The 15,413-nt window shown below is 39.5% G+C and overlaps 2 protein-coding genes across 13 annotated transcripts in view; one reads left to right on the plus strand and one right to left on the minus strand.

Moving 5' to 3' along the window:
- The window catches only part of ctnnd1 (catenin (cadherin-associated protein), delta 1), a 31,570-nt gene extending 28,277 nt beyond the window's left edge, over positions 1–3,293 (minus strand). For 4 of the 12 annotated variants that reach the window (XM_036000650.1, XM_036000653.1, XM_036000648.1 and 1 more), the window contains exon 1: positions 3,193–3,271. The gene's annotated coding sequence lies outside the window, so the exon portion shown is untranslated. The other 8 variants (XM_031284441.2, XM_031284440.2, XM_036000652.1 and 5 more) reach the window with 6 other exon arrangements.
- A 2,115-nt stretch (positions 3,294–5,408) lies between these two features.
- On the plus strand, positions 5,409–7,866 carry LOC116039707 (CD209 antigen-like protein C). Its single transcript, XM_031284672.2, has 6 exons — positions 5,409–5,775; positions 5,870–5,944; positions 6,117–6,185; positions 6,277–6,419; positions 6,763–6,866; positions 6,969–7,866. Exons 1-6 carry the CDS (start codon positions 5,592–5,594, stop codon positions 7,117–7,119), a joined length of 726 nt encoding a protein of 241 aa, XP_031140532.1. The 5' UTR covers positions 5,409–5,591; the 3' UTR covers positions 7,120–7,866.
- The last annotated feature ends 7,547 nt before the right edge of the window (positions 7,867–15,413 follow it).

The raw sequence follows: 15,413 nt of genomic DNA on the forward strand, positions 1-15,413 counted from the left end.
AATGAATTTGTTCCAAGACATGACACCACCTACCTCTAGTTTAGTTGAAATATTGAATCACGTAAGGGCTGCAAATGCAATTAATGATCATTTTCAGGTTTGAATATTTATCAATCTATCTGGGTGGCTAACCACCCTGGCTAAACATTTGTGTGAGGGGGGGGAACCCTCAACCCTGTTTCCCTGAAGTCAGGGTAAAGCATTACTAATACCGTCATATTATTATTGGTACTGACTAGGTCAAACATACTGTAAGACTAGGAAATATGGTTGAAATATATATCATAATTGTATGTATTTTTCCATATCCATACATTGGACATCACAATATGGCAAATGTAACCACTAGGTGTGCAAAAAAATTTTTTTATTCATATTCGAATCGTGATTCAAGCTCTACCAATTCAAAATCGATTCATACAATTCCAAAAATCGATTCATATTTAAAAATATATATATCTTTTTTTGTTTATTTTTTACTGCAATCACATGGGAAAAGTAACTACATCTACATACAGTGAATCGTTTTTGTTTGTTTTTTTTAATCGAGAATCTTTTTTTGAATCAAAAATCGATTTTGAATCGAATCGTGAGCCTAAAAATCGATATCGAATCCTGACATTTACTGAATCGCGCACCCCTAGTAACCACCAAAGTAACTTTAAAAAACAACTAAGAAAATAATGAAATTGAGGGAGGTACATCATCTTAGTCTTCAGTTCAACTTCTGTCAATAATGAGATGTGATCACAATCACAAAACACAAGAAATCCAGTAATATTACATATAATATTTCAAAACACGTACAAATAATAAACATTCCTGGTCAATCGCTATATAAAAGATGGCAGAGAAAACTAAAGACCAACGTTCAGCAGTTGGTAAATACTTAGCAGCGGGGACTTGCACTCAGAATGTGACCACCACTTAACAAGCAAGCGGGTTAAATCGCTGCAGTGAGGACCATAAAAAGGCTAACTGACGCTCAACCATTCCAAGAAGTTAACCACCAGCACTGAGGGAGAGTGCTGCGCGACAGTATCACTTCACAGCCGTTAAATCTGTGGACTTTGATTTTTCTCTGTGTATTCTATCTCACATGTCCTCCCCTGCATTGAAAGCAAGCTGACGTGCTCACAGTTCAAATAACACAGGCTGCAGGTGTAACCGTTGGACCTGGAGAGAGAGAGAGAGAGAGAGAGAGAGAGAGAGAGAGAGAGAGAGAGAGAGAGAGAGAGAGAGAGAGAGCAGACAGGGAGGGAGGGAGGGAGGGAGGAGGAGCAAATATAAGAAAACCCCAGCTTCTGTGTGTCAGAGGGACACACCCGTGCTTAGCTCTGAAAACCCGTCATTACACAGGCTCACAAATGATAGCCCTGGTTAAAACAACTGGCTAAGCAGCAAGACTTCAGCCCCCACAGACAAAATGGCTAGGAACAAATTCTGGTCACCAAACGAAATGTCCAACTTAAGATTTTTTTTTTTTGCCCCTCCTTTTTTTACATCTTACAGAAGGGACATTTCTGAGAATACAGCATGTACCAACTTGCTTACAATCTTTTCCACCTCTGTTCCAGCAGGTCAAATGCCTTTGTTGTGCGAGATCTGGGTTCAATTCCCACTGCGATACATCAACCAATGTGTCCCTGAGCAAGACACCTTAACCCATAGTCGCTCCAGGAGGTGTGCGGACCCTGACATATATAGCAATTTTAAGGAGTCAGCTAAATGACATGAAATGTAAAATGTAATAAAAACTCACCGATCAGCTGACTGTACCAGCTCAAATCAACAGATCATTTCGCAGTTACTTTGGACAAGCTATCAAGCATGCCTGGGGTTGGTCTGTATGTTGTTGTTGTTGTTGTGCGACGTCACACACAGAAACTAAAGAAGACCACGACTGCAAACTGAAACTGAAAGTAGAAACTATTGCAGATTTAATCATGCAGGTTCCTGAGTAATCCAGCATCCGTTCACACCAAAGAACTGTAAATTGAGAAGGTGTCTCTGTGTAGCAAGCCTCTACACAAGGGACTGAATATTGAAGCAACAAACACCTAACCACACCCACACATCCAGACCCACACAACAGGTTCTTGCTTTTCACCCTCGCTGCTTCACCACCACCTGAGCACTCCTGTCGCCATCCTCTACCCGGCAGACCACATCAAAAGACAGCTGCTGAAACAATAAACAGTGCTTTTTTCACAGTAGACTTTCAACACACCATATTGAACAAAAGGTAAAGGCAATCTGACAACAACAAAAAAAAACACGCCGTGCAAGCATAGTCACCTGAAAGTACCATGCAGCTTCATTGTCCGCAGAGAGTGGGCGTCTCAGGTAATAGGAAATTGTTAAGTAAGCCGAGACTGGACTTTGACTCCTAACTTACGGTCTGTGACGCTGCGGGCTGGCCGGTCACTTCCGTGTACTCTCACCTGTCCTGAATACCCCCCAGCTCGGGAGAAACTGGCGGAAAAGTCACATAAAATCTTGCTGCTTCGGCGTTTAAAAAGGCAGAAACAGAAAAGACTCCACATGTAGCTAATGTTATGACGTTATACCAGCCAACCACAAACCAGAACATTCAAATGTTAAATGTTAACGTTAGCTAGTTAACGTTACGTTAGCTGGATAATTTATATATGTTACGTTAGCTGTCTTGATATAAACCCGTTTTTACGGCACGCACAAGTTTTGTTAAATTTTTCCTCACTCTAGAGAACTTATTCAGCAAGTTTACAAATGGAATACACCAACGCTAGCTAAATTAGCATATGCTATGGTAGCTAGCCTGCTAACGCTGCGTTTACAACAGCCAAGTTCACCAAATGAAAGGTCACTCCTCTTTCCACCTACAACAAATCCAAACCAGCTGTACCGAGCACGAAACACCAAAGTACAGGCCATTACCTATTCTGGAGAATGTTAGGCTTGTTTTTCAAAGTCCATGAGTGTTTGCGAGGTGGATTCAGGCCTAGCCTAGCCTAGCCGAGTGCTGCTGCTGCTGCTGCTGCGCTGACACGATCCAAAACCTCGATCCGCAGCTCGGGGAAGAAGTGAGTTGAGACGAGACAACAAAAACACCTCGGCGTGGTCGAACAAACAAACAAACGTACTACTGCACAAATAAACTGTCCACCCCAGGGCGACAGCACTCTTAAAGAAGAGGGAGAAAACACCCACCTATGCAATCGCCTATCTTCCTTGCCTTGGCTTGGCTTGTGTGTTCACTTGTCTCGGCTCTTCCTCTCCGCTGGGGGGAAGAGGTGGGGGGAGTAACAGAGAAGGGAACAGCATGGAAGAGAATAGAGCAGAATAGCACGGGGGGCGGTTTTGAAATAAAGGACAATATTAGGCTACTTTTTCACAAGTCACTAACTCATTTTGTCTGACAGCTATTGTTAATCACAGCACAGTGACATTTATTAAAGGTTAGTGTGGCTTTTGATTATTATTATTACTATTATTATCAGTAGTATTATTATTATTATTATTATTATTATTATTATTATTATTATTGTTAAATAAAATAAAAATCGTAAAATGTTATTTACTTTTCTCTATCATAACGGGTGGAAACAAAGACTGTTTGCAGATAAGCTTTCTCATTTTCCAGTTTATTATATATATAGGCCTAATTAATTAAGCCCATTCTCCTTCATACGCATTCAGTAGCCTAGTCTCCTTTTTTTTTTAGCTGCCAGCTATTAGGAAGAAAATCTCACATTATTTTTGTTTCGCACATGGAAATATCTTCTAAATGTAAAGATGCCACTTAGGATTAGAGTTTTATTGCCCTCATGTGGTCATGGTAGTGCTATTACAGAGCAGAATAGCCAATGCATTAGTTGTACTTAACAGTAAACTTATTTTGGAAACAGTGCACTGCAAGTAGCCTACATATACTTAAGTACTTCCTTAGAAAAAAAATGCAGGTACATGTACTCTACCTAGTATTAGTATTTCCATTTGATGCTATTTTATGCTACGTTATACTACTAGTTACATCTAAAATATATGATCAGCTTTTAATATCTTGATGATTTGTTCGAGCCTATACCCAGCAGTATAGGCCTATATAAAGTAGTTAAAATAAGTAGGGCTGCAACTAAACATTATTTTCATGATCAATTCATCTGCCAGTTACGATGAATCGATTGGTCTATAAAATATCAGAAGCTAGTGAAAAATGTCCCTCACTATTTTCCAAAGGCCAAGGGGATGTCTTTAAATTGCTTGGTTTGTCTGACCAACAGTCCAACACCAAAACATAATGGGATTGGTAGCCAACCCTTACATTTGAGAAACTGGACCCCAGAAATGCTGGGCATATTTGTTTGAAAAATGACTCAAACAATGAATCAATTATCAAAATAGTTCACTCTGGGAATGTAAATTGGTAAACCCCTTTTGGGAAGAAGTTGTAGAATGCATAGGGAAAGGGCTAGGTTTTATTATACCTAAAACACAGAGGTTGTGCCTATTAGGGGACCAAGCAGAATTGTTAGAAGTTTCAAAATATGATTTTGCAGTAATAAAGGTTAGGGTTGTAATGGCCATCCGAGTGATCCAACGAGTGTGGAAAAATACCTCCCCCCCAGAATTTAAACAATGGCTGGAACTTATGTCAGAAATAGTATCATATGAACACATGCTGACCAGAATTAATAATGAAAATTAAGGATTTAAGAGGTCATGGGATCACCTTTTTGCCTAAGGTATTGCTGGTATATTGTATTGATAGAGATGTACCACTGTGGTTGCTGGATTCATTTTCTTTTTAATTTTAATTTTTAATTTTTTACTATTATTACTTATTTTGATTCCGAGTGAATGTATGGGACTTTATAAACATTATTGTATCACAACAATGCTGTCAGTTCTGTTCTGGTTGATTGACACTCAAATATAAATAAAAACTTGAATTACAAAAAAAAAAAAAAAAAAAAAATAGTTTAATTAGATTAATCTTTTGTGGATTGACTAATCGACTGATTGATATTTTTTTTGAGCTCTTAAAAAAAAAAAGAGCTCCACCTTGACCTGCTTTAATGTCAAATGGCTGCTTGATGATTCACGAATAATGACAATAATACTCAATAATAAACCAAAATATAATAATATATGAATAAAACATTGTATGAGCAATACTATGCCCACAGAAATGGGATAACGCATACAGTGCAAGTTCCCTCTTAAAAAAAAAAATCTGAATGCGGGACTTTGACTTTTAATGCAGTATTAAGTTTGAACTGATGCTCTGATAATGAATCATTTATTTAGGAAATGTCAGTGTTGGCTAAGTGAAGTGTACGAAGGCCCTTGAAACAGATGTTGTCATACATACTTTCATTTACAGTAATTCCAGAGGATGATGAAACATCCTGTCAGCTTAAGTGCTCTAAAGTGTAACCCAGAAGTGAGAAGTGTGCCGTACAGGGAAGTGTGATCCTAGACAGAACCACAAAACACAAGGGCTTATTTGGAAATAAACCACCTAAATTGTCCTACTTGTTGGATGGAGCTTGGTGTTCGTTTGAAGAAACAAGAAGCCAACAGAAAAACAGATCAAGTAGACAGAAATGGAGATGTCTGAGTGCATTTATGAAAATGATCCCGGTGAACAAAAGCAAATGGAAGAACTCGCCGTGAATACAAATGGAGAGAGTGATGGGGCGGAGGAGAGGACAGTGGATATTTATGAAAGCTCAGACATCTACAGTGGCCACGCAGCTGTAACACAGAGTGCAGTGCAACAGCAGCCAGGCGAGTACAGTACATACTCACACACACATTTCTATTTTCCCTCTGCTGTTTGAACAACTATTGAAAATATTTCTTTATGACATATTCAACCCAGGCTGGGCTGTTACTGTGTTCCTGATGCTGCTCTGTGTTCTCCTCCTGGCTGGCATTATAGGCACTGGACTCCACTGTAAGAAATTAACTTTTTTTTTTCCTTTCTAAGAAAGTGAGATTTTCACTGCTAAACATCCATTAATTTACCAGCCTCAAGTCATCAACTGTTTAGATTTCCTGTGCAGTTAAATGAACACTGGTGGTGGATCAGAAGAAGTCTCACTGTGTGAATATACTGTCCCTTGCAGGCAGAATCAAAATGCAGACTCACAGCAAGAGCTGGGCTGAAATGAGAAACCAAACTTTAGTTGAATTCAGTGAGTGTAAACTTTGGTTTCTATTGCACATCTGCATGTGTTTGCAATGAACATTTGCCACATTCACTTCCCGACTTGTCTACGATTGCAGATCACTTCTGTAAAGATGGATGCAAGTTATTCAGCAACAGCTTTTACTACATTTCGTCTGACAAAATGAACTGGAAGGGCAGCAGACAGGACTGCAGAAACAGAGGGGCAGATCTGGTCGTCGTAAACAACGAAGGAGAGCAGGTAAAAGAAAACAAGTTCAAGATTTTATTCCGTAAGGTTGCTGTTTGACTGTAAAACATTCAGCGGAGCAGATGCCCTGCCTGACCAGAGATAACATTGACTTTGTATTATGACTTCATCTTAATCATAAAAAAAGCTGCTGTTGAAGGATTTCGTTAGCCACTTTCTGTACTTTGCTGTGAGTGCTGTAACTGACTCCTTGCTTGCGCAAGTAAAAATTAACCTTGAGAAGAACTTCAGTGATTCTGTCTATTCTTTGATAAATAATTATCGTAACAGCTTAGTACTGTAATAAGAACCCCATTTTAAGTTTAAGCTTTGTCGATTTCGGGTACTGTTGCAGGCATTCATCAATTCCTTTAGACGTATATTCTGGATTGGTCTGACTGACAAAGAAGAGGAAGGAACATGGAAATGGGTAGATGGTTTAATTCTGAACAGCACAGGGTGAGACACTTTTTTTTTTCTTCACTGCTATGCTACTGCTCTTTGTGGACTAATTGTGCATCATGTTCTGCAATAATTCCACTTTTGGCTGTTTTTGAACAGGTTTTGGAAAACAGGCGAGCCCACTGGGAAGTTTCAAGGAAAGGAGGAGGACTGTGTTGAGACTTTTTTTCATGCAATGATTAGCAGTTGGAATGATGTTGACTGTGCCATCCAGCGACACTGGATCTGTGAAAAACGTATCGACTTCTAACATCATTTGTCAATACACATAGTGGTGAGCGCCATCATTGTTTATAGGACAGTTTTTCCTTGTACGTTGCTTTTATGTGTGTGATGTCTCTTTGTAAAGTAGCAAACAAATACAGTCCAGTTGCCCTACCATTTTGCACATCCCCAGACATCATACTGGTATACTCGTATTGAGAGAGTTCAAATTTCCAGACGAGGAAGCAACTTGAAGGAAGCCCTCATCAGTGAGTAAAGACTCAACCACCTTTGGGAACGAATGAGGACCTGGATCTCAGGGTCTTTGTTTATCAGTCAGAAACAGTTCTAACAGGTCATTGTGGGCTATGGGACAGTTAAAACAATTTGATATGCATGTTTTATTTTGTGTGCCACAGGGAACAGGCTGGCAGACAGCTATAGGGCCAGAGAGCAGAGGTATGTTGCTGTTGCAGATGTAGATATCTGAATCTATGGCAATATAAACTATTAATTAATGGAGCTTTAGTCATTGATGTTTCAGTATTTGCTTTTTTACTGAGTAAACCATAGTTGATTCTACAATAAAGGGCCACACTGGAAAATGAGAACCACATCAAGGGCCAGATATTTTGAGTGTATTGCTTTTATGTCATTGAAAAAGATAATAGCTTTGACTGTATTATTTCATGTCTTATATAGTCTTCTTGCTTACGTTTGGGTGACAAAAATGTCATAGAGAATGCCAAAAACTTTGGAAAAAGCGTCAAAAATGCAGAAAAAAAGCGTCAAAAGTGTTGAAAAAAGCACCAAAAACTTTGTTAAAAGTGACAAAAACAAGGCAGGCTGAAATGGATTGTGAACCTAAATTGATATCAGATCAAAATTTGCAAGGGGCCAGATCTTTAGCATGTCATGACCTGCAGAGGACAGCAGAGAGCTCCACACAGCCCAGAGGAGGGACTGAGATTATTACTTTTGCACACAAACCTTTTTCTACATGAATGAGCCTACCAGTCCTGTATAAAGTAATTGAAAGCAGTACTTGAGTACAACTACAAGTATCTTACCAGAAAATGACTTTGGTAGAAGTTAAAGTCACCTTTTAGAATATTACTTGAGTAAACATCTTAAAGTATCTGATATTTACTGTACTTAAGTATCAAAAGTAATTTTCTGATAATAAATGCACTAATTATTAGACGTAAAAGTAAAAATGAACTGTGATTATGAACTTTATTGTGGCTCAAGTTAAAGGCAGATAGACAGAGACAGAGGCGCCTGGTTAACTCACCTGATAGAGCGCGCGCCCATACTGTATATAGAGGTTTACCTTTGCTGCATGGCATTCCCCTTCTCGCTCCCCTTTCATGTATTCAGCTGTTCCTAAAAAATAAAAAAGGCCTAAAATGCCCCCAAAAAAAAAGAATACAAAAAAAAGACAGACAGACAGACAGAGAGAGCTCTGCACATCAGATACTGCAGCTCGGTGCAAGGTGCATCACTGTCCTGCAGAGTCCCTGAACAGAAGGACTGTAATGTCGCACTAAATGCTTGCTCTTGTGGGAATTACTGGAATTGTTGGGTCTTTGGAAGTTATAGAGTGTGGTCTAGACCTACTCTATCTGTAAAGTGTCTTGAGATAACCCTTGCTATGATTTGATACTATAAAGAAAATTGAATTGAATTGAATTAATGTTTGGATCAGCTGGAAATGACAAAGTAAACATCATTAAAAATGTAAATGGTAGGCCTACATCACGTGTTGGCTGAATGATGCGTGTTTTATCACAGAGGTGAGTTAATTCAATGTCTCCCCGTATATAGAGAAATAGAGAATTTACACTAACGGTCAAAAGTTTGGGCTCAGCCCACTCCATTCCAGACAGAATACCAGCTGAGATCAGTTGCATTGTTTTTTTAACCAGGGCAGCAGTTTTCAGATTACATTATGTGCTTACATAATTGCAAAAGGGTTCTCCAATGTTTTCTCAGTTAGCCTTTTAAAATGATATCAGATTAGTAAACTGAATGGGCCTTTGGAACATTGGATGAATGGTTGCTGATAACAAGCAATGTAGATATTGCATTAAAGATCAGCCACTTCTTTCTACAACAGTCGAGAACTATTTTACAATTATGTAAGCACATAATGTAATCTGAAAACTGCTGCCCTGATTAAAAAACAATGCAACTGATCTCAGCTGGTATTCTGTCTATAATGGAGTGGAATGGAAATTTGTAAGTGACCCCAAACTTTTGACCGGTAGTGTATGTGTTTTATTTATACTCATATTTATGATATTGGATGTCCACTCGTGTTGTGCTTCATGATAAATGCTAATACATCCTGTAGCGGGCACGTTAAAAAGGGTTTAAAATCAGGTGGTTTTGTGTCCACATTGTGCCATACCATACTGTAGATTAAGTTAACTAATCTGGATTACAGTCAGCACCGCCCGGCCAGAACTGGCGCACTGTCCTCATGTTGCACTGTATGGAGGCCCGAAGTCCCGAAAGGTGATTTATTTATTTTTTTAACCCTCCGGTCAAATTTGACCCGTTTACAAAAACTTTCTATATCTGAACTATGACAAAAGAATGTTGAAAAAAGTGACAAATGTTGGAAAAAGCTACAAAAACACAGGAAACAAAATGGACAAAAACATTTATTTTTTGAAAACGCTGAAAAAAGTGACCAAAAAAATGTGGAAAAAGTGACCCAAAAAAACACCAAAACATCGCCAAAAGTGACAAAAACTTGTTTAAAAAACTTGTTTAAAAATTGAAAAAAGTGACACATTTTTTGAAAAAAGTGAAAAAAACATCGGAAAAAGCGACGAAGAACTTGTTTAAAAATTGACAAAAACATAATTAAAAAAAAACGCCAAAAAATTGGAAAAAAAGTGAGTTGGAATAAAATCGACAAAAATGTCGAGAAAAGTATAGAAAAAGAACAACAAAATGTTGAAATTTCGACCCAGAAAAACACAAAGTTGCATGGTCGACGGGAAGACAACACGGGTTAATCTGGATACAACATGGGACCCCTGAATCTGCAAAGTAACTAGTAAATATAGCTGTAGCTATAAATGAATATAGTGGAGTAAAAAGTATAATATTTCACTTAAAGTACTAGTAGCCTACACAGTCCTGGAATGAATGTAGGCTACTTTGTTACTTTCCACTACTGCCAACACGAGTGACAAATGATCATGACTTATGTTATCAGGTGACACTTTTGAATTTGTGCTTCTGTTTAGGATATTGCAGACAAATGAATTTGATTTTAATTTACGTGAATGTAGGGCTTACTGTTGTGAATCCATATGTGTTCCTATGTCTCTGTATAATCTCAATGGGTAGCTAGCAGCTGTTTAATCATCTGTGTATTGTTTAAACAGCTCCAGGAATTTTACTGTCACTAGAGTCAGGAGAGGAGCGTTTACCTAAACCTGGGCAGAAATGACATGTAAAGGCCCTGACACACCAACCCGATAATCGGCCGTTGGACAGTCTGGCGAGGTCAGTGACTCGAGTCTGTTCGGTTTGTTCCGAGCCATCGTCCGTCGGAGGGGCCGTCGGCATCCGTTTTGGCTGACCTGACTTGCTGGGTCGGAGGGCGGGCAGTCGGACTCAATGACCAATCTGATTGGTGGATTGCTAACCTGGAAATGGCGAGCGGGATGAGTGACGAACGCTTCTCAAAATCTTGATGAAAATCTTTTAAACTGACCTTTGTTGATCTGAAATGAAGACCGATTCAGCAACTGCATGGCCTATTTCTCGCTTAAAATGTTTTCAGAAACATACGAGATCGTATTTCGAACAAGCCGCCATTATTGTTGGCTGGTGAAGCCAGACCCACGTGACGCGTTTGTCAGTTCCGGTTTTCATTTTTTGTATTATGTCTCACGCAGAACGTACACTCAAGTCGGCGTCGCTTTGGTGTGTTCCGAGGCACTTTTTGGACCTCTGGGAGCTGACTGATCAGTCCGACTGCCTTTTCTACCGACGGTCAGCCGTTGGGTTGGTGTGTCAGGGCCATTAAGGTTGACTTTCCCTTTAAACGTGCATCTTGGAAATTAGCAGCAGCATCAGTGAAGTTTCCCACCACACTGAGTACAATATTCACCACTTGTCATTCTTTACATATTGTTTAAAAACCAATGTCAAATTGCTGTAGAAAAAAACTATTTTGGAGTGTAAATTGGATGACATATGGGTTTAATCCATGTGCCTTGGAGGCCATATTAGACAGTTACTGTAGTACAGTTTGGGCTGCAACTGAAAGATGAAAAACACCTGTTTTGTATTTGTTCTGTATCTTGGAAAATGTTATCCAGCAGAGACCTCCCCACCTGCCTTGGAAGTCTAAAAAAGTCTGCTTAAAGAGAGAGGAACAGCAAGCCTAAGAGAAAAAGAGCCCAACAACAACTTTCCCTGAGGACTAAACTCAAATAAACCTGTTGGCGACCTGGAAAAAGGGAGTGAAGCATGCAGGGGTACGAGGCTGGAAACAGGATGCTGGAGTGGTTGTGCTTTACTGGTGTGGCGTTTGGTTACTCCTCTCTGGTGTCTGTGCCCAAGGAGGACGGCTACTTCAGTCAGCTGTGTGTTAGCCCCCCCTTGTTGCTAGGATGTTGACGTGCAAAAGAGAAACAATATATTTTCTTTATTTATAAAATAAAGACACATATACTTAAACTGAAGCAAAAATAGTACAAATACTGTCAATTAAAGCTGGCTGAATAGATTTTTTTTAGTATTCAGAGCCTTTACCCTTATGTTGTCTTTCTGTCGACTGTGTAAAAATTTAAACTTTTTTCAATGTTTTGGTTGTCTTTTTTGACACTTTTGTCGCTTTTCCCAGTGTTTTGGAAATGTTTTGACGTTTTAGTCACTTTTTTTTATGTTTTTGCCAATTTTTTCGAATATTTTTCTGACGTTCTTTTATCAAATTTTTTCCAAATGCTATAAAATTGACTAAAACCCCCAAATTCAATGAAAGTAGTGAGCTGATCATTTGTGAAGAGCGTTGTATGGAAACATCCATGTTATTTCTTTTGACAATTTCAGTTGAAAGAAACCCACATTTCTGATATAGAAACTTTTTTGAAAAGGAGGGTTAAAGAGTAACTCTCGCCAAAATGCAACCTAGGGTCTTTTTGTGAATGTACCCGAGTCAAACTTTACTTTAAAAGCATATTTAGGACGGAAGCGTCACTTTTAAGATTTACCGTATCTTCGGTCAAATGGCCTTTTGAATGGGAGTGCTAGGGGCACTTTTATGCTAGCCTCAAAATAACTATTTTTAAAACACTAAGAAGGCTCGACACAACATGAAACTTTACTCGAAGTATCACCAGGGGCTCTACACATGAACTTGAGCATTGAGAACATTGTTTGTGTACACAGAGTTTACTAAAAAGAAAGGTTTTGAGCAACTCACGTTAGCAGTTGTTGTTTACGCTATCCGCCATTTTCCCAGTCCACAATAGGCGATCTCTGAATGCGAATGAATTCTTATATGAGCTCCTTTTTCAACTACAAGGTCAATATTGTGTTTTACTAACGACAAAACAATGAATTATCCGTGCATTTATATGGAACTAAGCTTTAGGAGCTTTCCATCTTTACTCTCCTCCCTCGACTATTTTTGACTGGCTCGATAGACGGCGACCGGAAGAACAACAGCTACAGTGAGTTGTTAAAACCTTTCTTTTTAGTAAACTCTGTGTACACAAACAATGTTCTCAATGCTGGAGTTAAGGTGTAGAGCCCCTGACGATACTTGCTCAATGTCTGATTTTACATAGAACTTCCTGTTTTCTCCCAGTAAGTTAAAATACAGCCTATTGTGATATAAATATGAACATATAATGCTGTAAAACAAACAAAAAAAAAATTTGAAAAGAAACTTTTAAAGGTCCAATGTGTAGGAATTTCTCCCATCTAGCGTTGAGATCTTATATCGCAATCAACTCTCTCGCACCACGCAGTTCAAAGTTACAGCTACAGTAGCCTTCACGCTTCAAAAAGCCGGTCTCTTGCTCTTTTCAATATCATTTTTCTTTTTCTGGGTGAAGAAGAAGACTCCTGTTCCTGAAATTTGGATTTTGAAAACGTGTGGTCCTCCATGTTTCCTTCTTCAAACTTGCCGGGGCCGGGAAGCGAGGATACCCGTTAGCAGCATTAGCAGCACCTGTGAGTTTATCATGTGACAGCGAAAACGCGGAAGGCGGAGCAGTATGTCCTGTATGTCCCTTACCGGCTAACGTATTTCAAGATGGCGCATGAATATGGAGCGTCTACCCCAGTTCATGCAAACGCAAATGTAAAATTTCAAGCCAATAGGAATACTTGGAATTGATGGTGGAGATAAATATTCATGAAAAAGGACAAGTTTGTGAACGGGCAACACAGATTTTGATAATGAACAACTAAACACTTTACACACTAGACCTTTAAGATAAATCTTTTTAAACCAACGATCAGTCGTCGATCAGTCGACGACAGGAACGACTTGACGATTCTGATTCGACTGTGTCAATTCTTTGTCGGGGACTAGGTTTGCACGATATCGACAAAATGTGATATTGCGATATCGATTATGAATATTGCGATATCGATATTCATTTCGATATTTTTTAAACATATGTAAAATTGCAAAAGTTATGGGAAAACGCATCAAAATAGATCCACAACAACATAGTGCACACTGAGACTTATGTACGGCTCCGTAGTGCGGTGTGAAGAACTAAAAAAGTTAAAATGCTAAGGATACCCCAAGGCCCTGATTAAAAGACAATCATTTATAATGGCTTCTGAAATCTGTTTAGGTTGAGAGGGAGAGGGGTGTTGGGAGTCAAACAGTCACTCTCAGAGTAGAAAGGAATTTGCCCATAAAATGAGGGGGTTGCCACATTTTGTAGGCTGACATCACTTAACTAGGTGAGGGGTCACAGGGGAACTATATGTTTATAGCTGAAGCAAAGGATCCTGGCCCCAACCAACCAGGGAAGGGAGGAGCCGACACCCCGGAGTAGAATAGAATATCAACTGTCTGTACTAGGAAGTCTGGGCCATTCTACCAAGTGGATAAGCCTCTCCCCAGAACGCGTAGCTCCTATGGCGCCATTTTGATGCTACCAAGCCATCACCTCCCGTTAGCATTCCATTGACTGCCATTCATTTTGGCGCCACTTTGACAGCGAATAACTTTACATCTGAAGCGTTTAAAGACTCTATTTGTCCATTGTTTATTTCTAAAGAAACACGACAATGTATAAAAGGCTCCATTACCTTGTACCTCACGTTATGGCTCCGTAGTAGACGTTTTTGTAAAAATAGGCTAACGATTGTGTCATAACCACAAGACTTACTGTCGCATAGTAGAGGAATTACCGTATAGTCAGGAGAAGCTCACAGGCAGTTTGGAATTACATTAGCTGTCTAAGTTGAATTACTAATGTTGAATTACTAATGTTAACTAGCATTTTAGTTAGCAATAATTAGCCTGTGCCTGTTATCTCCTTACATATACCTACGCTCTCCGTCTCTGCAAGATTGGGAATGATTGAGATTTCTCTTGGCACAGATACCAGAAGACTTCCAACTTTCAGACATGTTGCTCACGTCACATTTACGTCGTCTCTCTCAGTTGGAGGCTGCGCAGTAACGCTCAGCCATCACCGGAAAAGTGCTTCTAATATCCTTCACTGGTCTCCGTCCAGAGCAACGGGATCTGTTGGTCCATTCTTATATACTGTCTATGCATTCTACGGAGCCCTAGGGTGAAGTAGGGTGGTCCACATCGATGTGTGTCATGTCATCTTTTTGTTTTATTCCTTGTATACAAGTTGCTTTTATTATTCCACCTGTAATAAACCACCTCAAATAAGAGACGTTGATTGTCTTCTGTCCTACTGACCAACTGGACCGCATCAGTGGCTGGACCACAGGTCGGTCGGGGATGAAAAATATTCAATCTTTCCGACTCCAAACTCTGCCTGCACCGCCTTTCTGCACTGTTAGTGGGATAGCTACCGGTGAGAAATAGATGCGGGATGGGATTACTTTTGGCCACTAAAGTTTCCTCTTCAAAAATCAGTTATTTCGTCTTCTCCCCCATTTTCGTACTTTTGTGTTCTTTCTTTCGCTCCACTGACTCCCTTCGCTCTCTCTTTAGGTCCTTTCTTTTCTTTACCTTCTCGGATTCGGTCCGTTTTTCTTGTCTCTATCCATTTCTTCACTTACACTAAGCCACACAGCCAACGGACGGGGACAGCGCTCCACAAAATAAACAAAATATTGCATACATATCGCAACACTTTTGAT

Source organism: Sander lucioperca, chromosome 4 (assembly GCF_008315115.2).
Source record: "Sander lucioperca isolate FBNREF2018 chromosome 4, SLUC_FBN_1.2, whole genome shotgun sequence".
In the NCBI taxonomy this organism is placed as follows: domain Eukaryota; kingdom Metazoa; phylum Chordata; class Actinopteri; order Perciformes; family Percidae; genus Sander; species Sander lucioperca.